Source organism: Marmota flaviventris, chromosome 14 (genome assembly GCF_047511675.1).
Source record: "Marmota flaviventris isolate mMarFla1 chromosome 14, mMarFla1.hap1, whole genome shotgun sequence".
Taxonomy (NCBI): domain Eukaryota; kingdom Metazoa; phylum Chordata; class Mammalia; order Rodentia; family Sciuridae; genus Marmota; species Marmota flaviventris.
The window spans coordinates 40,092,066-40,116,884 of NC_092511.1; the positions used below are offsets into that span (position 1 = coordinate 40,092,066).

The 24,819-nt window shown below is 35.1% G+C and overlaps 1 protein-coding gene across 6 annotated transcripts in view; it reads right to left on the bottom strand.

Annotated features, from left to right (window-relative positions):
• Nucleotides 1–24,819, bottom strand: part of Nrxn1 (neurexin 1) — a 1,089,464-nt gene that overhangs the window by 19,735 nt on the left and 1,044,910 nt on the right. For 5 of the 6 annotated variants that reach the window (XM_071601560.1, XM_071601558.1, XM_071601559.1 and 2 more), the window contains one exon: nucleotides 3,382–3,469. In XM_071601560.1, coding sequence (XP_071457661.1) covers nucleotides 3,382–3,469 — 88 coding nt within the window. The remainder of the gene's footprint in view (nucleotides 1–3,381; nucleotides 3,470–24,819) is intronic. The other variant, XM_071601557.1, reaches the window with a different exon arrangement.

A 24,819-nucleotide genomic window follows, 5' to 3' on the forward strand; every position in this document is an offset into this window, starting at 1 on the left:
TCTGCTTTCATTTACTTAAGGAATCACAAATGTGCATAGCAAACCTGTGCATTTCTGAATATTTACCTCAATATGTTACTTTTCTAAAAAAGCAATTTCCCCAGATTTGACCTGCTGATATCTGAAATGCTTTTCCTCAAGATACATCTAACAGTATCCAAAGCCCAAGGACATTAGCAATTAGAGATTTAAGATAAACAGTTCATTCACAAAGAAAGACTTGTAGGAGGGGAATCTTAATGTGAAATAATATTCATTTTCAAACAAGATAAGAAATGAATGTGCATTCCTAAATGATAGGTGGAAACTAGAAAAGTCATAAAACATAAGACCAGAAGAGATAATTTCACAAGTTAGGCTGACAGTGAATGAACACACCATGTAACAGAATCTGAAATTCTTGCTTTAACAGAAATTGATGAATTGAAAACTAAGGAGTGAGGAAGGAAACACTGAAGGAAAGAATAAGAAGTTACAGAAGGCTTGAGTATTAAAAAGTAGCCATCATTAGGTGGAATCAGGAAAAATTCATCTTGTGTTTTGGATAAAAGACTTTGGTGCAACAGAAAATAATTATGCTTCCAGAACAAGTCTCCACATGGGGAGCAAACAAACAGGGTTCCTGCTTTGTGGAGTGTACCTTCTGGTGGGGGGTGCAAGCTATATACATTAGTGAAACAGTGGCAGGTAAGTAAACGTGATGGTTTCAGGCACTGAGAGATGTGGTAAAGAAGATCATCTGGAGAGTAGATACTGCAAGCTCCTACTCACATAAGTGCAAAGAGAATTGTGTTAAGGTATTTAACAAAGCAGACAAAAATCGGGGGAAACAAGAGGAGAAGAGGGAGACAGAAAGATTCTGTTGGTCTCCTCTGCTCCATCTCCTTCTCTTCTCTCCCCACCATCCTCTTTTCCCGTAAACCATGGGCAGAGACAATGGACCAATCTTTAAGAAATGGTTAGTGAGACCTATAAGCAAGGGCTAGAATAATTGGGCCATTTAGTTCAAGAAGAAAGAAAAAGTGACAATTTTACTTGCAATTAGAGTCCTTGCACTGGATTTACTGGGTACTTAAGGTACAGACTGTATAAAGAAGATGTTAGTCTGTACGGAGACAGCAAAAGTGGGAAGCAGATCAAAGAAAATCAGCAGGAGCTGCGATTAGTAAAAACCTAGGCCGTTTTTACATTGTTTGAACACTATTAAAATGCTGAAAAAGAATCAACTACCCTGAAAAAAAATACTAATTGGGAAAAACAAAAACTATATACTTCTACACACATAAACACCAGCCTTTGTAATTGGACTAATTCAAATTGGAGGATCTTACAGAAGATGAGATACAAAAAAAATGTCCTGGTGTGATGAATTAGCACCAGAAAGGCTGGGCATGTGAGCCTAAGAGAAATGAGGAAAGGGAATGTAAAGGTGGGAGAAAGCAGAGAGCTGGGAATATATGACAATAATGACAAAAAGCAATTCCTGAAATCCCTATTATTTATTTATTTGTTTTTTTTATGAGCATAGAGAGAGCTGTGAGAATACCAATAAAAACAAAGGTACAATCTTGGCCAAGAGACCCATAATGGTGTCATGAGGTGGCTGGCTGTATCTGTCCATACAACCAAAAGGGACTGGTGGTTGAGACTGATGAGTGCAGTATTGAATGGATGGTCACCAGAGATCTAACAGTTACAACTGATGGGCGATGTCAGGGCTGACAGTCTTGACTGTGGGGTGGAGCCTAGGAAGGAGGGTGGGAAAACCTGTACCCACTCTTGTTGAGAGGGAGCTTTTTCACTCCTGCTCCTCACTGCATTCAGCAGCTGCTCTCTAAGTGTTTGCATCAGTAGCTACAGTCAATGGGGGGAAGTGACAGTCCAAAAAGATGTGTTCATCTTTTGAAGGGCACCTAGGTTGGCTCCATAGCTTAGCTATTGTGAATTGTGCTGCTGTAAACATTGATGTGGTGTGTCACTGTTGTGTGCTGATTTTAAGTCCTTTGAGATGTCATGCTAAGTGAAATAAACCAATGCTCCCCCCAAAATGAAGGTCAATGTTCTCTCTGATATGTGGAAGTTAAACCACAATAACAGTGAGGGAGGGTGAGAAGAATAGAAGTTCAGTACATTAGACAAAGGGGAATGAAGGGAAGGGGGAGGGGGAAGGGAACAGGAATGACAGTGGAATGAATCTGACATATTTTCCTATGTACATATAGGAATAAATCACAGTGAATCTCAACATGGGGTCCTAATTAGAATAAAATCCACAAAATGGGATCCTAATTAGAATAAAATATATTCTATGCTTATATGTTTGCATCAGAATGGATTCTACTGCCGTGGATGGCTAAAAAGAACAAATAAAACAGAAAGAGAGGTGGCTCTGTATCCTGAAACTTTTATTCAATGTTTTATAATGATAGGTTTATTTTAAAGTGGAACTTTCACAAAAATGTAAATTTGTCATTTTATCATGACATACAGGTCTCTTGAGGTTGTAGGTGACATCTACGGAGGTCATAAACTAGCAGACAGAGGTTGGTTCTTATCCTCTACAGTCATGTCGTTAACACAAACAAGAGAGTAACTGAATTTCCAGAAACAACACTTTGATAAAGGAAACTAATGTGAGTGACCCTATGAACATAGGGAATCAAATCCAGATTGTGATTCATTTATTTTCAGGATCCACAGTCTCCACATAAGGCACAAAGGCTATATGGAAAGTGTTATGTGTTAGTCACATCAGATGAGATACAAATATGTCATAAAGAAGGAGGAAAAATTATGCATTGTCTACAAGTAAAATGCATACATTTGAATTTCAGGGAACCATAGCAAGACTCAAATATTTCTCTATTAAATCTACCAAGGACTCTACCTGCTGTTTTCTTTACTACTGCCACAATACTCTCACTTCCCAAAATTCAGAAATACATCGCTTAAGATAATTTGCTGGCAGAGTGAATGGTGGGGATGTTTTGTGAGTACAAAGGTCAAATAATTTTGTACAATGCACTGCAATTTTTTAGCCTTACAATTTTACTATAAGTGACCCAAAGGAAAGTCCATTATACTGTTCTACACAAAAATTATGCTGTGAGCTAATGGAAAATGAACTGCAAGGTAGCAACCCTGTATGCTGTCCCCCATCACTTTTTCTGAAATATATATTCTTCGTGGGTTTTGTTTTAAAAAACATTTAAAAAATAAATGTGGGTAAATTTGTCCTTGTAAAAAGGGAGGACCCTAATCAAATACAACATTATAGAATGGGGGACCCTTCTACACATAAATGGACAGCTCTTCTGGGAATGTGACATGCAACAAAGAATTACAGTAAAGCCAAGGAAGTAAGAAAAAAAGTCGACTAACCTAACCCACCTGAGCTCGGCTCACAGGGGTCAATGTCCTCATCATCGCTGGGACACTCTGCTGAGGCCACAAGGATGTCATCTGTGGTCTGCAAAAGAATCACATTCAAAAGATCAATTTAAGGGGTCCTAAGAGATCCTCTTACCTTTGTCACATTGACAAGTGAAACACAGTTCTCGTTACCTCACAGGTTGAGAAATCAAATTCATTATTTCCCTTCCCAAAGACACAAAGCTTAAATTCACAAACTTATTCTAGATCTCTCATGAAAGTATCTGCATGTTTGTGAAAACTTGATGACACCTTAATTACATGAGGACATAGAAAGGGTGATGGCCAATGTGTAGATACACATCCATTCAAATGTAGAGGAAAGCTACATGTAGTAGTGTATAGATGTTTAAAACAAGCTGGCAGAAACAGATGATCTGAAATTTATTACAGCCCTGGAGTGCTACAATGTATGCATCAGTAGGCTTTATGTAGTACTTGTGCTTGGCTTCCTGAAAGCAGAGCAGCCATAACCTTTTACATTCACGACCAGGTAGAGTTTGATAAATCTTTGAGATGTAGCTTGTCATTATTAGAAAACCCAGATTGAGTAGAGAATTGGATATATCTCTCACTGATGCAAAAAATGAAGCAAATATAGTCCATTTAAGGTACTTTCCATTTGTGTTACGCTTTCACATTCAAATCTCATTTTTGCAATGTTCAGATAACAGGTATTGTTCCCCCATTGTCCTTTCCATCATTAAGGCTTCATAATAAATGAAAAGTGTATTTCGAATAGAGTGGGGGAGAGGTGACCGCTTCCTCTGTGACATTCTAGTTGCTTCATTGCACTTATAGCAAAAAAGATAACTATCACTGTAATAAAAAGCAGAGTGTAAATCCTAGCAGTTAGTCACATAATCAACACATTGACAAGCGCCAAAGGTTGTTCTTTACTGCTACTTATAGCGGCAATAAACTCAGCAGAGTTATTGCATGGAATTTGTGAAGGTGTCCATAAGATTTGGCTGATGCTAAAGTAAAACAGAGAGATTCCAAGGTACAAAAAGAAAAATATCTCATTATATCTGCTGAGGATTAAGGAGATTGGGAGTTTTTAGAGGAAACTCAGAATTGCAACATGGATGCAGCCGTCATTTAAATGTGGAATTAAATATATATATATATATATTTTCAAAGAAAAAAGCAGAAATATGGTATGACTTATTTTTACTAAAGGAGTCCCTAATATTGTCATGGAGAGGGTATAAATAAATACATTTTAAGAAAGTTGTGGCAGTTTGAAAAGTGGAACCAAGAGATGATGGAATTTTATGTCACATATTAGGTTTAAAAATCTTTCAAGCACAGGATCATTAATTTAGAATGCAGAATTTGTTCAGACCCTAATACTTCACAATATAGTTGTAAATAAACACAAGCCATTAAGTAGCTTTAAATAGCATTTTGAGATCATTTTATTTCATTCTGATCTTATAGATTCTGAGAGAGTTTCCAGATTCATACATTTTGCTGCTATTATTTTAAAAGAAGAAGTTCAAAATATTGAATTTCCTGAAAGTATACCACTTAACAGTGAAAACTATCAGCAAGTAGAACAGTAGTCATGAGGTGTCTCTTATTAAAGTAGGTTTTAAAAGGGAGAGAATCATCCTCCTCTTGGCACAAGCTCATCATGCAGGATAAAATCCAAACTGACTTGATAATGACAAGTTATTGGATTATGTGGTCATGCAGGGCAATTGTTCCAATACATCCCTGAGCAGATAATCAGCTTTTTTCTGGGAACAACTTTTGTGGAAAACTACCTTTATTCTCAACCAAAGTGGATACTCTTTCAAATTAATTAAAATTCAATTAATTAACTCAATTCAAGAGAATGTTTCATTTTTCTTGCTGAGTTTTAAATATAATTGATGCAATCAATTATACATTAATTATGCTCTTGTAATATTCTTGTCAGGCATACAGGGATGTGAATAAGTGCTTTAAACCAGTGGTTCTCATCCAAACAGTAATATTGTCACTTTTCCCCCCAGCCATGTGGGAAGACATTTGGTAACATCTAGAGATACTAAGATTATTATGTTGGAATGATGCTGTGTGTCTGCTACTTTTGCAACAAGTAGGTAGAGACTAGGGATGTTGCTAACTAATCTAAAATGCTCTAATAACACAACTCTAACAGCAAATAATTATTTGTCCTAAGATGTCAATGTCAAAGTTAAAAAAAAAAACAAAAACCTGCTGTAGAAGTTAAAGAACTACTCTGTGCTTTATTTTTCTCACTTGAAAAAAAATGGAGACTATAACTTTATGTCTAGTGGCACATGCTTGTAATCCCAGTGTTTCTGGAGGCTAAGGCAGGAGGATCAGGATCAAAGCCAGACCCAGCAATTTATCAAGGCCTTAAGCAACTTAGTGAGACTATCTCAAAAGGAAATGCTTGGGATGTAGCTCAGTCGTTAAGTGCCCCCTGGGTTCAATCCCTGGTACCAAATATAAATAAATAAGTAATTAATGAAAAAAGGAAAAAGAATTTAAGAATTAAATTAGTACATGCAAAGTACCTAGGATAGAATCACATTGCAAATATTCATTTAAAAATTCCAATATTATCAACATTATCTTCGATATTCTATGAAAGTAGCACCATTTTAATTATATCATTTCCACTCCTTATAAATAATGTAATTTTATATTTTAAATCAAAAGTTGTATGTGTGAATCATTTTTGACTTGAGGGCTCATATTAGTGTTGATAAAAAGATACAGTCGCCATATAGTTACTTTGTTGAAATAAATGTCCATCTTTTACAGCCTAGGTTCAAATTGCAACTTAGGCAAACATCAAGTAAACAAAGAAGGATGCTCTTAACATAAATTCATGGTCCAGAAATGTGTGACTTGGTAGGACACTGCTTCATGGAGGCTAAATTATTTAGGCAATATAAATAAAAATTTCTTTTTAAAACTATTTTTCTTTGGAACAATTACATAAAAAACAGAAAACATTGAGATTTTTCATTGTTACCTTTTACAAAACACAACCCAGAATAATAAAAGATGTCATACAATAATACCTTCTATATAACTCTTATAGTAGGAGAAAAATCACTATACCCCTTTGTAAAAATATATTCTAGTTTTTAATGTATCTTTTTCTGGTATAATACATATACATTCTTGACTTTTACATATTTATTTTCTTCAGAAATTTAAAACCCAGCAACAATCTCGTGAATAAAAGATCTTAAATCAGTAGCTGCTTTGGCAGAAATCATCACGCTATGAAAAATCAGAAAGTGGCTCCAATGTAGGGGAAAAAAAGACAAAATCAGAAAGTAGTTCAAGTGTAGGTAAAAAAGTCAAATTTCATTTTTGAGGTGGAATTAACTTAGTAATTTTTTAGGTAATGCTGTGTAATTTAAATGTAATTTACTGTTGTTGGAACTGCCTTTCCAGGACTCGCTGTTGTGAGAATGGTAGGAACAAATTCAAATATGACACATTAATCAATTCTATTCTTTAGTATACTTTTCCCTGATGTTTATAACCTTTGTCAGAACAGAGACAACCTGCTGTAAGAGATAGAAGAGTGATCAAGTAAAAGAATTAGCTTTACCTAACAGTCCATTTAGGTAAGTGTCTCTAACTGTGCATTTAACCACTCAGAGGTCAGAGGACCATGCTGATCTTCCCTGGTTCACAGCGGTCTGTGTATATATCTGGCAAGCATCTGTTCTTGTTGAAAATGTCTACCAAAATCAAGTCTTTCTACCTTTAGAGGAAAAAGATGAGTAGAACATGATTTAAGAAAGGAAGGCACTGAAACTTAATCTATCAGGTTCTGCATACAGTAAGCCTTTGGAGAAAACATATTCTGGATGAGAAAGAAAGAATGTTCTCAATGTATAGAATAAGCCAGACCAATTTACTTCATTGTCAGGGATATTAGGGAAAGAGTATTTGGTAGGATAGAAACTACAGAAATGCTAATGTACTACTCTGCTCACCCAGTCTCCTCCACCCATCAGTAATGGTGGGATTTGCTTTATATACACTTGCTTCCACTTGAAAAACAAACAATCCAACTACATATCTGTGTGCTTACAAATACACGATAAAAGAATGGCTGAATACAGCCTGTGATATTTTAACTCTGATAAGAACAGCATTCCTAGACTTTATTTCTGATGATAAAGAGCCATGCTGAAGACAAATACATTCCAGTGGAGATACCTTCCAGAAATCTTGACCAGAAAGACAATTCTGTTTGTGAAGAATTCACAACTGCAATAGAACAGCCACTGTGAATGTATTTTCACAAAGAAATCTTTGATTTTTGTAAAATTTTAATTGAAACTTTGTTTCTAAACAGCAATAGTCTATCCTACTATATACATCCAAGATCATACATATATATGTATATATATACATATATATATAACACACGTGTATATTTGTATATATATTTATGCATGTGTATATACATATATATGTATACATATTTCATCTCAAGCAATGATGCCAACTCACATAAAATTATTTAACTTAATCTTTCATGGCCAAGACTGATATTTAGGCTGACAGGTTTTGTATGGTGCTAGTTGAAGTATGCTTATGTTTGGTTAATTGATGGACATTTCTTCTTGCTGATATTTTTCCCTATGCAAAGCTTCTTTGGATGAAAAGAGGGCTATTGTGCTTGGTTTTAGTGACTAAATCTGTTTCTCTGGAGAAAAACTAATCACTGGGTGAGGTTCCTTGTAAAGAAATCTGACAGCATTTAGAATTAATGTCACAAATTCCTCAAGCAAAGTCCAACCCATTGTACTGATAACCTACGAAAGAAGTAGTTTCTAGGAGTCAGGGGAAATCACAATTGTCACCAAGAGGAAAATTCACAGAAAAATAAGCCAAGTGTAACATACATTGAATTCTTCAACAGTAGCCAATTTGAAAAAAAAAAATTCATAAAGAGATACATCAAATTGGTAATTTTAGTTATTCAATGATCCTGTTAAAGAAATTTAGACACTGAATAATTTTCAGTGTTTTTATAAAGTTTTGATTATTTGTCAATTATTTGTCTGAGTCATAGATGCCACAGAAAATGTCAGCCTTATGGCTTACTATTTAATAAAAATAAAATAATAAACTGAGATCCACTGTGTGGAGGATAAATTTTAGCTCCAGCACAAAAATAACAAAGATAGTGAGGACCAATTAGTCAAAATCAAATATAAAGCACCTCATTTACACAAAGTGTTTTCTGGTGGGCATAAATTATGCTCACTATACATCAAGGTACAAATTGGGGTTCCTGCCTGAAATAACTTAATATTGCCACTCTGTTCTAAGGAATGTGAACAAAACACTCATTAATACAAACAACAATCAATTCAGTTCAGATAGCTTATTTTTTCTTAAAATATAATCATGCTCTAATATCTATTACTTCATTTAACATTCACCCTCAACAGCATCATTCTCCAGAACACAGGTGGAGGTGTTGCTATCAATCATACATGTTAAAGTTAAATGTCTGCTCAAAAAAAAAAAAAAAAAACTTATTTGTATACTCATTTACCCAATTTGAATGTGTGAATGTTGGCATTTATGAATATTTGGAGAAAAGCTTAAATATCCCTGAAAATTTCCAGCTTTCACATTTCTTTAATGTTTTCCCCCAATTGATACCCTAGACAATTATGAAAAGTGACCATAAATCAGCTGTTTGACAAAAAGACAGACTTGAAAGTCATTCAATTTTGAAAATGTAAAAGGTATACAATGGTTTCAGAACAGTTAAAGAAAGTGGGTTTGAATAGAAGTAAAATTCCACATGGTAAAGAGATCACCTGTCTTACACAATCTAACATTCATTTTTATGTATATTTGACACTGGTTATCTTAACAGGCAAAACTCGAAGGGAAATATAAAAATGTGGGCATAATGTTGCAGAGAAATGAATTTTAATGATATGATAGGAGAAAGAATAAAACTGGATTGCTGCCTAATCAAAAAAAATTGTTTTAGCTAATTTACACAAAAGAGTAAACCTTTAAAAAATAAATCTGCTGTTAAGAAACTTGAAACCAAATTTTTTTTCCTATGAAGACAATTAATCTCTTCTCTTATTTCTTTAAACTAATGATGACCTCTCTGCTCATATTGCATTTCCATTTTTAGCCATGCCAGTGTAGAAGGATCAGCTAAAACAAAAAAGAGCTAAGTTAAACCTTCAACAAAGCATCAGAATAATCTATTCTCCTGAATTCTTACTGATTAGAATTTGGGGATGCAAGACCTCCAAATACTACTGGTAGTAGAATAGAGGTACTGAAAGGGAAACTAGAAAATGAGAGCTATCAAATGTTTTTGGACAAAGCACCTTCAAAATTATTTTGGCAATTTCCAAATTAAATAAATACTGACAGATGTTTACAAATGTAAATCTAGGCTTCTAGCTGCGTAAATATGAATCTCTAGTCCAACTATTATGACTGAATGGATTAATTAGTCACACAGGTTGAACTGAAAATCCTTACTGGTAATGAGGCCAAAACAGACTTTAATATTGTAACATGCCAATGATGGGCAGTTTCATCTTGCCTGATTCCAAAATCCAGGCTTTCATTGCTTGCACACAACACATTAGGGAATGAAATCATGATTCACTCAAGCAATCATGTATCTTCTTGTACAGAGTCAGACCTTAGTGCCCATTAGTCTAATCCCTCATTTTTATGTCTCAGTATACCAGATATAGAAAATAAAATGTTTCATAAGCCACAATTATACTGCTAATTAATAGCAAAGCTATGTGATTATTCAGACTTCCAGCAGATTGTGATGATCTCCTATACCGGATGACTTTTTTTTTTTTTTAATTTTTATTTATTTATTTTTTTTTAGTCATACATGACAGTAGAATGCATTTTGATATATAATACATACATGGAATGTACATACATCAGTTGTATTTTCTATTCTATTCTGCTGCCCTTCCTATCCTCCCTACTCCTCCCCTCCCTACTCCTCTCCTCCCTACTCCTCCCCACATTGCTGGTGGGACTGCAAATTGGTGCAGCCAATTTGGAAAGCAGTATGGAGATTCCTTGGAAATCTGGGAATGGAACCACCATTTGACCCAGCTATTCCCCTTCTCGGACTATATGCAAAAGACCTAAGAAGAGCATACTACAGGGACACAGCCACATCAATGTTTATAGCAGCACAATTCACAATAGCTAGAATGTGGAACCAACCTAGACGCCCTTCAATAGATGAATGGATTTAAAAAATGTGGCATTTATACCGGATGACTTTTATCCATCCACTTATCCGTCTATCCATCCATCCACACAAAACTATCTTGTTTCTCTAAAGGATTTGATGTGGCTTAAAATATACATGATAAAATAAATAAAAATAAATAAAAAGGTGGCAAAGGGAAACTAAGTATTGAATTTTAGACAAGAAACCACTAAAGTCATCAGAAGACACAGACACGCACACAAAACAGACACACCTAGACAGCTATAGCACTGTCTGACATGGCAATAATCACATAAAGTGACTCTAAGGAAAGCAAAATTAATTCTAAAGTCCAAAATTTTTAAATCCAAGGATTAAAAAGTCACATTTCACATAAGTATAATTATTTTTAAATTCAATAAATCCAGAAAGTTCTTCATTTCCTTATGTCAATCATTTCTCAAATTATTTAAAGACCTCTACCTCCATGTCTGAAATTTCTAAGCACAGATGCATGATTAAATTCTTGGGGATAGAAAGAAAATATAAATGACAGAATATTTTTCTGCCTTTTAATCTCCTTGAATATTGAAGATTGTAGGCTGGTAACAGAAATAACACAATAAACTCTCTACTCTCTTCTCCCCAAGCCACTGATGAAAATCCAATTTTCAAGGTCTTTCTTATTAATTACTGTCTTCACAACATAAGTGCTAATGAGATATTTATCTTTGTCTCTTTCACACAACCATCATTAGGGCTTTGTCAAATTGTCTTTTATTACATCTCAGGAATAAATAAACAGAAGTGATCATTTATTAGTAATACTTTTTTTTTTTAACTTCAGAAACAATCTAGACATTGATCAAGTCAGTCTCATTTTCATGATGGTCCAAGAATTAGAGATTCAAAATCAAAGGTGTAGAAGGAGTCACAAAACAGCCCATATTCAAAGCATTTCTTTGCTACTGGGTATTACCATGACCAATTTTGTCTTGATAAAACTTTAACCTGGTGATGCATGAGCATTTCAATCCCACTCAATACTTGGAGTATGGAACAGAAAGAAATAAGGTTGTGGCTAGTAATGAAAATGACCCAATGAACAGATTGTTTTTTTCTTTTGATCCATGAGTTGAATGCATAGAAGGTTCTATACTGAGATCTCTCAAATAAGTCAATATCTGAAAAACACTTCTATGAATGTACCTATCAAGTAGTGATTGAGGGTAAACCTTATCTACCTCAGATGTCACAAGGTTATTGTGTTCCTTAGAGGATTCTCATCTTTCCTAGTTCTAGGTAAACTGGAATTCTAAGCTTAAATACAAAAGTGCTTCATTCCTTATGGTGCATTTTAGTACATATTTGGGATATTGTGCTGCAGAAATACTTTGGTTTAATTTCTACTATGCTGATCAATAGTGGAAAATAAATACTAGTTCAGAATCCAAGTCTCAGTTCTGTATCTCATAAGCTGTATGCATTCTCTTGGACTAGCTCCTGTGTTCTATACAAGTACACAGTAATTTATATACTATACATGTGAATATATACATGCATTTGCAATCATTTGTATATGTGAATCACAATAACTTCTCCATCTCACAGGAATGTTACTGGTATCAAATGTATGTTTGAAAACATTTTTAAAGTATGAAGATGCCCACAACGTAGTGTTTATATGTTATCATTATAACTAGTAAGAAGTTGTATTTGCCTCATGCGTGACAATATAATGAATAGTTCTGGGGAGTGCTTAAAGAGGGCAGCCAAATATCTACTTAAGTGAAGAAATTTCATTTTTATATCTTGTAGTCCCCTCAGGTGAATGAGATCTCTATGTCTCACTCCAAATGGTCCCCCACATAAATGCTGTTCTTATTGGTCCACTTCTTTTTATCACAGGATGGATTTGATTTTGGCACTGCTTATTGAGGGCATTTATGTTTATCTCATTGTGACTAACAAAATAGGCAATGCTAATTCATGGGTGGCACTCAGTTTCCTCTTTCCAGGCTTGGTGTGCAGACTGGGGGACATAAGAGCTCTAAGTTCTGCTCATTACATGTGACAATATATTTTATCTTTGGATTCAAAGCTTACTCTTAATTCATGCCCTTAATGTATCTACAGCATTTAAGCGAACAGAGAAACAAGAAGAAAAGAAAAGCCAGATCACTTAGCAAACACTGCTAATTAAATGAGAGAGAGAGACAGATAGGAAGACAGACACTGATTTTCTAAGTGTGACCTATGCAGCACAATGCTCTTTACTGTAGTGATATTGTCTGTAGTTATAACACGGCATTGTCTAGAGGTATCTTCTATAACGAAAATTAATATGCTAATGAATTCTTATAAGACACTAAGCAATATTAGTGCATTAGAATAGTGGAGGTATTTGCCTTTTCTAATAACTTTGAAATCTAAAAGTTTGGGAACTGCTTAGATGTATTCTATCTTATTTCCAACACGTCTCTGGATAGAGTTTAGGGCTATGTTTTATTCCCCCAGAGCACCTATCACAGGAGTTCAATAGAGTTGACTTAAAATGTCATCTTCACTCTGAAAAACCTGGCATATATTCTTTCAGCATCTGCATAAAAAATCTTTTTTAAAAGTAATTTTGATTGAGAAAAATAATAATAAATAGAACAAATATTTAAATCAAGATTTTAAAGAATCTTATTCTTGATGGCCGTCCACACTGAGCTCATTACAAAACTTTTATGTGACAAAGGATGTTTGTCACATTTGCTCATTTATAACAGGTCGTTAAATCTCAAAAGAAGAGAGAGCAAGTCTAGATTATTTTCCAGAAGTACAACTCCTAAGACTGAGATAAGAATGGTGGCAAAAATCACACTTTTTCAAAGATTTTTATCTGCCTTATAACATATCTAGAAGTGACAATGAAACTTTATAACTGGTTTCCACATTATACCCCATGGCTGGAAATTTATGGCAGAGAAATAGAAAAAAGTGACATTATCTTTAACTGAAAGAGAGAATGACTAAAGGTTAGAAGGAAGGCAAAACTAAAAATGTCTTGCAATAAGTTGGTCTGCCTACTTTTATGGAACACTCCTGTCCTTTGGAAAGCAATAAGAAAAAGCCTGCTTTGTAGAAAGGGCTGAGAAATACATAGTTGACTATTATTCTGGTTTTTTTTTTCCTCTGTATAATGTTCCCAACTCTCCCTGTCACCTACAAACTTTATTGCAATAATCTTACATTATAAGAACTTTTATTTAATTGCAAGGAAACTATGCCTTTATAATATTTTCCTACAAAATCCAACTACAGGATGAAAGTTTTATCTTTTCCCTGAAATAAATTGCACCAGGCTAGGACTAGCTGAGAGCAGTTATCAGATTCACATGCCAAGAAATAAGTGCAGGGGCTGGGGTTGTGGCTCAGTGGTAGAGCACTTGCCTAGCATGTGTGAGGCACTGGATTCGATTCTCAGCACTGCATATAAATAAATGAATAAATAAATAAATAAACAAATAAAGTCCACTGAACTAAGAAAATATTTTTAAAAAGAAAGAAAGAAAGAAGTGCAGGGCAAAATGGATCCTTGCAATTCATTTCCATTGATCTTCCCATGCAATCATTTATTAATTCACTTGTCCATTCATAATCTTTGTTGAATACTTTTAATTAATAAAGAGTTATAGAGGGGAGAAATAAAAACATAATTTTCTAACTCCAAATATTTACAGTATTGTGGTAGAGCATGCACTTGAATTTCTTTTCAGTTTCAAGGTGACATCTTGCCTTTTTTGAATTAGTCAATTACTCTTTCACATTTTCTACAGTTTGAAGGTTTAAACTGTCTCTTCAAGGATGCATTCCCAGTGCCTGGCACAGTACTTAACATTAGAGGAGAAAACTCCTGGGCAATGAATCTTTATTACACTTTGGTCAGTGTAATAAAGAAAATATAAGTAGCTTGTTAAGGGAAATAAGTCTGACTTAGAAATCGTTTATCACACGTGAAAAAACAATAAATGCACCTTAAAATTTTATAAAATATTTCCAAAGTTGGGGGAGTGACAGAACCTGAGCTGTTGTATGATCTCTGATATATGATCCATCTGCTGATCAGAAGATGTATCAATTTGAAAAGGATGAAGAAGAAGCATGGTTGTGTCAGCGTCTTTGGAAAATGTGACTAGCTCCACCATTCATTTTAAGCAATTGGTGCTTTCATTTTTACAATTAACAACCTTAATTTTTACAATCAATAATAACCTTCCTTCTTTGCATTTCACTTTTTATGCCTTTCTGTTTCATTTGTGGTGTCCCAATTCCCATCTCAGGAGGAAAGAACATGTAGCAAGGAAAGTCTGGAGAGCAAATGCTGTTCCACTCTAACAACACAGCGTACATCTTGAACCCAGCTGTGAAACTGGAGCAGGGAATTATATGGATTCTTCCTGTGATAACGATTATATGACCAATAAGGTCAAGAAATTTGGAAATGTTTCTGTGAGAAGAAATTCATGATTTAAAGGGCAATCTGTTTTGCTCTGCTAAACCACTTCCTGGTGCAAGGAAGTTGTTCTTTGTGTATTTGTTGATTTAATTTGAGATATCATGATCCCTGACATTTGACTTCTAGTTTTCCAGTTTAAATTACTGAACTGTTCTATCAGGATAATTTGCCATATATTTGTGGATGGAGTATACAGGAGGGGATTGGTAGCTTTTAGTAGTTCTTGAAAATAATTTCTAAGAGAGGTGGGTTATGGTGGAATTGAATGCTAAGTGACTGGATTCTACTGCCTTGAGTTGCAAAATGGGAACTTGAGGTGTGTGATAAATTAGGGGCTTCTAAGAGCAGAAAGTTGCGTTTTGCACCATTGAACTCCTGTATTCCTTGTTCCAGGTCCCTTACAGTTAAAGAAAGGAAGCCCTAAGTGGATAGGGTCAGGAGTGGATCAGGTAAGCAGTGTGAAACACCTGCTCTGTTCAGTGTGGAACCCAGGAGAAGCTTCTGACTGCCTGGCTTCCATTCGGTTGGCATCTTACTCCTATCACTCCCAGTTTCATGATTGGGTATAGGAAAGATAAAAAGAGCAGGAGGAATATTTTTCTACTTTGCCCAAGATTTTTTTTTGCATGATTTGCCTTTTTAAACACTGTCCTATATTTTATTGAAATTTTAAGGAAGACCTTTGAGAAATACTAGAGAATGGCACCCACCAAAATTACTTATGGTTGCTAGACCGGAGAACACTCAGCATCCATCATGAAGCCCTTTGAGGACCAACCAGTGAACACACATGCAGGAGCTAGCCCCCTCATTTCCGTTTCAGAAGTTTAAGAACTTTGCAAACTGCCTTCTATGGACAGCTAGGAGCTTCATTAGAGAGCCTGTCTTTGTGAATACATTTTATTAGATGGCATGTTTCTGAAAGCATCCCCCAGGTTATCTGAGCATTTTATTTAGTCATACCATTGTTTAATGACCTCATCTTTGACTCTGTTCACACTTTTTCTTTTCTTGGTCATTAAAATAGTCGTAATAAGTGAATATCACAAGTAAAACACAGATCTCTAAGCAATTCACCACACGTTCTCTTGGATAGCTATTCTCTCTTCAACTTTGCACTTAAAATCGGTCCCACTCAATTCTGACATATTTGCCTGCAGTTGCTATCATGCCTCTGCCATCGGATGTGTCCTTTTCCTTCCCTGCACACCTCTGCCATCTCTGCCTGCCCTTTTCTCTTTGTGCTCATTACTGGGATGCCTCTGATTAAGGACATGAAAAAAAAAGTATTTAAAAAAAATGTGCCATTTGTCATCATGAGAATTTCTGAAATCACATAGGTATAACCTTTTAAAGAGAAAACTCAGAAGACATTTTTTTCTTACTGATTTGGTATTACGATTCTGAGCATCAGTACCAGCAACACAGTAGTGATCTCAGACTCCGAGTATCACTGCCCCTACTCCATAGGTTCCCCTAGCTAGTCTTTTTACTCTGTGCCAACTATAACTGGTTATTCTTCTCTTTTCAAGTTTATAAACTCTTTCCTTCCAATTTGCTCCTTCAGATCTGCTTTGAGCTGGAAATTCAGATAATCGAATTCCCTGTCTTGAGAAATAATAAATTGCTTATAAGGAAAAACGTGTCAGAATCTCAAATAAGAAACCCAGGCGCTTTAGAGAATTCAGTCAAGGCTCTTAAAATATACCAGACATGTCAGTTTCCTCCAGATGCAAAGTTCCTCATGAAAGTATACTCTTATTTGAAGTGCATCTCTGAGTAACATTTTCATGATTCCCAAATAGACTGTTCTCATTTCATGATCCCCTAAAACCTTGCTGAAACTATATTTCAAGTATATCAGTTTTTATTTTCCAAGATCTAGTCAAATAGAAGCCAAGGCTCCTTTGGTGTTCCACTGCCTGAGTTGGGATGAAGTGGCCATGAAGCATTGCAATAAGAAAGGTGACTGTCTTTCACCGCCCCGTGATCTCCCTGAAAGCCTGGGGAGTACATTGGTTTTACTTACAGGAAGAACTGGAAGCAGTCATGTATTTATTTATCAGCTGTATTTATCAAGATTCTGTGCTTAACCCAGTGCACCTTGGACAGAAAGAGGCAGCTCTCTATGGGAGCCTCTTTTTTTTTTTTTTTTTTTTTAAAAAAAAAAGACTTTTTTTTTAAGAGAGAGAGAGAGAGAATTTTAATATTTATTTTTTCATTTTCAGCGGACACAACATCTTTGTTTGTATGTGGTACTGAGGATCGAACCCGGGGCGCACGCACACCAGGCAAGCGCACTACCTCTTGAGCCACGGCTTCCTAGGACCTGACAAATGAAGAAGTCATGGAAACTTGCAATGCCTCTCCCTAGCAATTTGGTACATGGCCATTGGAGTCAGATACACTTCCATTTAAATTTGAGCCCTAGAGCTATCAAACTTGGTGATTTCTTTGAACTCTCATTTGTAACATGGAAAGGATTCAGTACCAATCTTTGCAGGGTAGTTTTAAGAATTAAGACAACTGTAATAGACAGCATGCTTAACATTGGTACATTATACACACTAAATAAATGCTGGCTATTATCACATGTTTCTTATTAAAGTGGGCAAAACTCTACTGTCCTAACCACAGGAGGCAGTCAAGCTACATTGGCCTCGCACAGAATATTGTGATGTAGGAGAGAGAAAAGCCAAATACTGTATGAAGAATGCAAATGTACATTTTCCCCTGAATGTTCTATTTTGCTTTTCAACTTTTAAACTGCACTTTATTTCAAAACATACTCCTAACCATTCCAAAGCATTTTCGAGTTGGAAAGCCTTCTTTTTTGTTTCATAATAAGCTAACTGCAGGTGCAAACTCGAGGGAGACAGACCTTGGAAATTTTAAGTATGTTGCTATGGCAATGGTTTGCAAGAATGTGTATGAGTTCCATCTTAGCTCACGAGCATTCAACTGAGTTCATATGTGGAGGTTCAAATCACGAGGCACACAATGTTTGCCCTTCATTGTGTCTTGAAAGGTTTGAAAATAACTGTCTCTGTCGCTTATGGCAACCAAAAACTGCAAAATACCACTTATTTATTTATTTATGCAAATGGAGAGATGTAGTTATTCATTATCTGCTCTAAACTGGCCATTCTCTTCAGTTTGGCTGCTCTAAGAGAAGCTGTATACATAAATTCAATCATAATCCTTTTCACCAAGGTTACAAACACAGACCTACATTCCCAGTATGAAATAACTGCAAACATTTTCTACTGAATTCCATGTTAATTTCCTCATTTAAAACTGACATACCTTCCAAGAAGCAGGATAATTATTTAGGGCTGTTGCATTAAAGCAAGTTTCATTCTAATGAATTGTGGAAGATCTCTTTAAAAGGGTCCCATTTTACAGGAGAATAAAAAAAGTGGAAGTATGCAAATCTAGTTATTAAATCACACACCCTCCAAAAGCACCATTATCATCAGCCACAAAAAGACATGCAAAAAGACATCCTTTTATGTCATCTGAACTATCCCCATCTCAATTGTTCTTAAATGATTCGATTAATGCTTCCACATGTTAAAACCTGAACAATGGAATGATGATTCATTGACAATAAAGGCAATGATTCTTGACAAAAGCATTTCTTTTTCTCATAAATGGAATCCACAGAACATGGAAATCGGGAAGTTTTAAAGTTATCTATTTGGAACAGGAAATAATTACTAACAAATTCTCTACAAATAGCAAAGGATTTTTTTCCCATCTAAATTAGGACTACACAAATTAGATCAATATTTTCTAAAATAATGTATTCACCAGCGAGAAAAAGCTGTATTTTTAAGGGTGTATATTCTTCAGTTTTCCTAGCAAAAACATTTGCTGTGAATGATTCATCATGATGCAAAGTGGCCTACATAAAATGAGGCCACAGGGGACCCCACTATCTCCTGCATTTGGTTACTGACAAAACCCTTCACAAAAGCATTATCAACTAGCCAATCCTGGCAGTTATTTAAAATTCACTTTACTGCCTTAACTTTGACCCATCCTCCAAGACATACACATGCATACACATAAAATCATCATCTATCCCTCATGTTCCTTTAACATCTTGTCAATGGTCTTAGAAACGGCAGAAGTTCTCTTTCCTTCTAAAAAAGCCAATGGCAATGCCAGAATTCAACAAACCAAGAACAAGATAATTAGCTACACAAACCGACTACGACTACTGGATTTAAAAAGGAAAACAACCCAGAAAACTTAACAATCAGCAATTTCAAGGTCTAAAAAGAATCTACATTGAGTTTCCATTTATTTTTTTTTTAAATAGATCAAGCTTAAAAAAAACAGTCAATGAAATTTCTATGGAAATAAGTTATGTCAGCTAGGGGTTCTTTTGCATCTTTAATTTCTATGATGCTAATGTGCTAGAAAAATATTTAGTCCTACAACTCTTTTTAAATATATCTGTTCTCTTTTATAACCAGGTTCATCCCAAAGGTGAGTAGCACTAAAATACCTTCAAAGTGGACAGGGAACAGATTATTGGGTCAAATCACATGCTATGACCTGCCAGTTCCCAACTCCCCACAAACCTCATCCCAATAGTTTTATATTTTTTAATTAATTTTTTTTTCAGTACTGGGGATTAAACTCAGACACTCTTTACCACTGAGTTAGATTCCCAGCCCTTTTTATTTTTTGAGACATAGTCTTGGTAGGTTGGTCTCAAACTTGAGATTCTCCTGCCTCCAGAGTAGCTGGGATTACAGGCATGCTCCACCACAACTGCTTTAAGTTCACTTCTGTCTATATTGCTCTTTTCCTTTTTTGCAGTATTGGAGATTGAACCAATACTTGCATATGATAGGCAAGTTCTCTACCACTGAGCTACATCCTAGTCCCCCAATAGATTTATGTATGATAACTAAATTAAAGTGAACACTAATGGCAACCTAAAAGAATTCTTAAGATATCTGTTGTGTGTGTTTGTGAATGGGTCAGGGAAGCATTCATTTGTGAAGGCATCAAGTATTAATGACATTTTATAGCTAAATCTCGGGGAATATTTGTGGATATCAGCTAAATGTCTCCTTCCCTTTCAGCAACCATGTTCAGTTCCTATGAGGTGATGTGGGTTACCTCCATAATATACACACTTTGTCTAAAATATTGATCTTATTCTCTAGTGACTATTAATATTCCTTTAATCCAGCAAAAGAATTATGATATCAGATTTTCAAAAAATAAGAATTATGATGAAATAAAATTTGACTACTGCAAAACTTTTGTTTGCTTCAAATCTCTTATCTTTAAACTTGCCAAATACATGCCCTCTTTATAAACTGAGAATGTCATGTATAAAGCCTACAACTGCACTAGGATCTAATATAGGAATCTGAGATTCCACTAAGAGTCCTATCAGTTTAATTCTAATAGGTTGATCTGCTACAAATCCCTCCCCTTCCCAATATTAGTAGGTCAGAGAAGATGACCATTCAGATTTCTTTAAAACGTCAATATGAAGGGTAAAAAAAAAAGAAAAATTTGTGGCAATGGTATAGTTAAGTAAGTTGACTGTGGTGGTGCTTATAAAATTGCATGCATGGACACACACACACACACACACACACACACACACACACACATCAATGGTAATTGGTGAAATCTGAAAAGCTTTCTGATTTATACCAATACCCATATTCTGATTTTGATATTATACTATAGGTATGTAAAGTGTCTCAGATGTCAAGAAAGTTGGGTCATTTTGTTACAATTTTCTGTGAATCTATAATTATTTCAAAATAAATAGTACTATTTTTTTAAATGACTTGCTGACAGAGATGAAACAATATATAGGACCTGAAGCCAAGTGGAATGAAATTCACTGGTTTCCAACCACTTAATTGCTACCTGAAATATTCAGAAGAGTTATTGCTTTCAATGTAGTTATAATTTTTGACTATTTTATTGTGAGTCAAGGAATGGGTATTGTTGCATGACATATTACTAATATCATTTTTAGCTATGCTTCTATCATGTTTCTCTGAATACTGAATCCTAAGGATTGAAATTAAATCATTAAAAACTTCAACCACAGAAAACAAAATACAAATAAAACTGACAAAAGTAAAAGGAGATGTCGGAGACTCACTAAAAATTAAACTTCTGATATTTATATACTGAGGATGCTATAGCTTCTGCTTAATTAGCTAAACCTACAATCTTTAAATAATACTGAATCCTTTACTTAATAATTTAGATGTGCTCAATACCTTTCATTTCAGTGTCACAGAATTCAGTAGATTCTTCTGATCTCCACAAGATCGAAAAATAATGGCTAGCGATTTAGTGGCTTTATCATTATATATTGGTTTCAGAATTTGATTCTTAAGGAATGTGTCGGAAGAAAAGCAATAGATATCACTATAGCAGATTTCTTGTAGAGGCAAAAATAGAAGAAAAGAAGTAAAGCAGACTGGAAATGATAAAGAGAATGGAGAGAAGGAAGGAAAAAAGGGAAAGTTTCTTCTACTTATGGTTGAATAGTGACAGGATGCCCCAGTCCATTTTACAACTGAGACCCATAATGCAGCTCTTTCAGACTTAAAGTCGCATGAATCTTTCATCCAAGTGAGATGTGAAATGAGTCTTGATTTCAAAATTGTGGAAAGGGGCTTAAAAGCAAAGAAGCGTTATTAAATGTACGTGTTAGACAATTCATTCACCAGCGCTGCTCTGTGGCCAGTCAACTCAACAATATGTCAGATTTAGCTTCCACACAAGGCTTCACTCTCTTGAAACAACAAACGTTATGGCACAGAATAAAAAAGTGCCCTGTACAGAATTTCCCCTTTGTTGGACATCTTCCACCAATCAAACAGGGTATTAAAAAAAAATGGAGGCAGCTTCTCAGTCTCTTTAATTAACACAGTCTAAGAATAGAGGGTGGTGACTTTTCAGAATCTATCAATATTTTTTCCAGCGCTAATTTCATCAGTTAAGAGTAAAATGAAAATAGTGAGAGGAATGATTCCTAATGAAAGAATAAAATATGTAACAGGCCATTAATTTAGAAAGACAGCAGGGGTGGCAGATTGTTCTAGAACTGCCACAGTGGATCCAAGTCCACACTTTATAAGGAGAAGAATGGACAAGAAGAATGTGGCCACCACCCCTCATTGTCATGAAATCCAGCCCTTCTCTCTCCCTAGTTCCACCAACCTTTGACACTTCTTAAGCTCTGTAAGGTTTGGAGAATGCTTTAAAGTTGAAATGTCTCAAGCTAGCAGTGTTCTGGATGTCAGATCCATCATTACGAGATCGTGTTAAAAGCTAAACCTCTACTGTACATATCAGTTTAGACTTCAAACAGTTGCTTTCCCAGAACATCCCCATGGAATTCTTGTGAGGGGCAAATAAATATTCTTGGTTTAGATTCTGACAGCACATTAAAAAAATTAAAAATATAACTACTTACACCTTCCATATCCTAAGAAGTCTTGAAATCATAAACACCAAAGTTTTGATTTCATTTCCTTGTGCCTTTGAAGACTATTACCCTGTTAAGGATATCTAAGTATTATAGATATTCACAAGCTATATTACTTTTTAGACACAAATTGGGAACAAGCCTAAAAAATTATTTATCCTACACATCTAACCTTTTTTTTCTAGTTGAGAACCATTTCCTATTTCATATGTACAGGAAAATGCTACAAAGTTGTGTTCTCTGAGGTTTTTGTATTTTTTATAATTTATTTTTCCATAAATCTTTGTCAGTAATAAGAAAATTTATGTGCTGTTGATAGCTTTTGATGTCACACTCTCCTTCCCACTTCCATTAAATGCCACAGGGCTCGCTCTCTCTCTCTCTCTCTCTCTCTCTCTCTCTCTCTCTCTCTCTCTCGGTAGAGGTGATTGAACAGAGTTAGGGAGGAGATTAACATCCCTTACCCTTTTTTTAAAATTTTGAGACAGGGTTTCACTATGTTGCTTAGGGCCTTGCTAAGTTGCTGAGCCTGGCCTTAAACTTGTGATCCTCCTGCCTCAGCCTCCCCAGTCATAAGCATATGCCCTCACACCCAGCTTCTTAGGGGAGAATCTTAAACTGGTTTAGAGATAAAGGACTTTTAGCCTAAAATATGCAGCACTTGATGAAACATTAATTAATATAAAGTCTAAAAATATACACTGTAGATACAGTACTCGCCTGGGTAATTATTTAGCAGTTTTGGACCCTGATTTTACACCACAGGGTTCTTATCAGGAATATCAGAAACGGGATCAGAGTTTTCTGACCACATAGTAATAAATATTTTGACTTTCAATGAATAATTTAGCTCTTTCAACATTCATTGCATGAAAAATAGATTTGAAATAATTTCAAGGTCTCTTAGCAAAGTGGAAGGTTTGGAATGCATGGAGGAGGGGCTGCCTAGAGTCCCTTCCTTTGTTTTCACAGAATTTTGCTGGTTTTGTGAGGCACATGTTATAAATTTCTTTCACATTTGTCAGGATTAAAAAAAATGCTGTCTTTTCTATAGCTTTTCCTAATGTAAGTTTCTAGGATTCCAAACTGTTAATTCTCTGAAATCTATCAGGCTTACACATAGAATGCTAATGAGCTTCTGTATTCTTCATTATGAAAATGTAAAAGCCAACTTTCCCTCTAATTAAAGACAGCCATGAGTGCATGATTTTTATACTCTCTTAAAAATGAAAATTCTATAATGTCCCAGATGCAAATCCATCCCCAAATTCACGGCAAAATGATTTTAAAAAGTAAAAAGCAATATGTGCTTCCAAGACTACTTTTCTTCAGGAACATTTTTTTTTTTAAAAAAGGAAACTCACATTTATTTACACTGTAAAATCATAAAGCATTAGAGATGCATACTCCTCACTTTAAAAATGGAGAATCAAGCAACAGAAAATTAGGTAGATGGTCTTTATCACATCAGTCCATGTAGAACCTTCTAGAGTCATCACATCATCCATTAAAAGAAAATGTTTAAAAATTAGGTAACCTTCAAAAAATAACCTGCTGACCTTTGGACTTGTCAGATTTCAGGTGAACTGAGAGTGATCATAAGGGTACATCTGAAGTGCACAAGAGAGTTTTAGGCTGGGAACTGTATAGACTTTCCAAGAAAGACAAAAACGAGATTCTGAGATGTACTAAGAATAAAGCGAAAACAAAGAGTGAGTTATACACAAAAGCACTGGTTTTCTGTTAATCATCTTTGCTCCTAAAATGTTTGAATGTTTCAAAGTCGAAACTGAGTAGCCGAAAGAGGGGGATTCTTATAAGTAATGGGTGGGAATCAAACCAAATGACACTCACATTTCCCAAATGCAGTCTGATGACACTTGGTGGCATCTATGACAAAAGATCTGTTCAAACAAGTCACTTTTCACAATATATTAACTGAAATGTAACTTTCTTTAGTATTGGCTAATATGTAATTTATATATACTAACATTAGGGAAGATGAATGAAAGGAGAATACTATACTATGTTTACAACATAATCTAAAATTGTTCCCAATAATATTTTTTTTCAAATTCAAAAAAGTAAAAGAAGTGTATTGATATGATCCAATCCTGTATTTTACATACAAGTTGGTGAATCTGTAGTGTTTATAAAAGTGTTCTC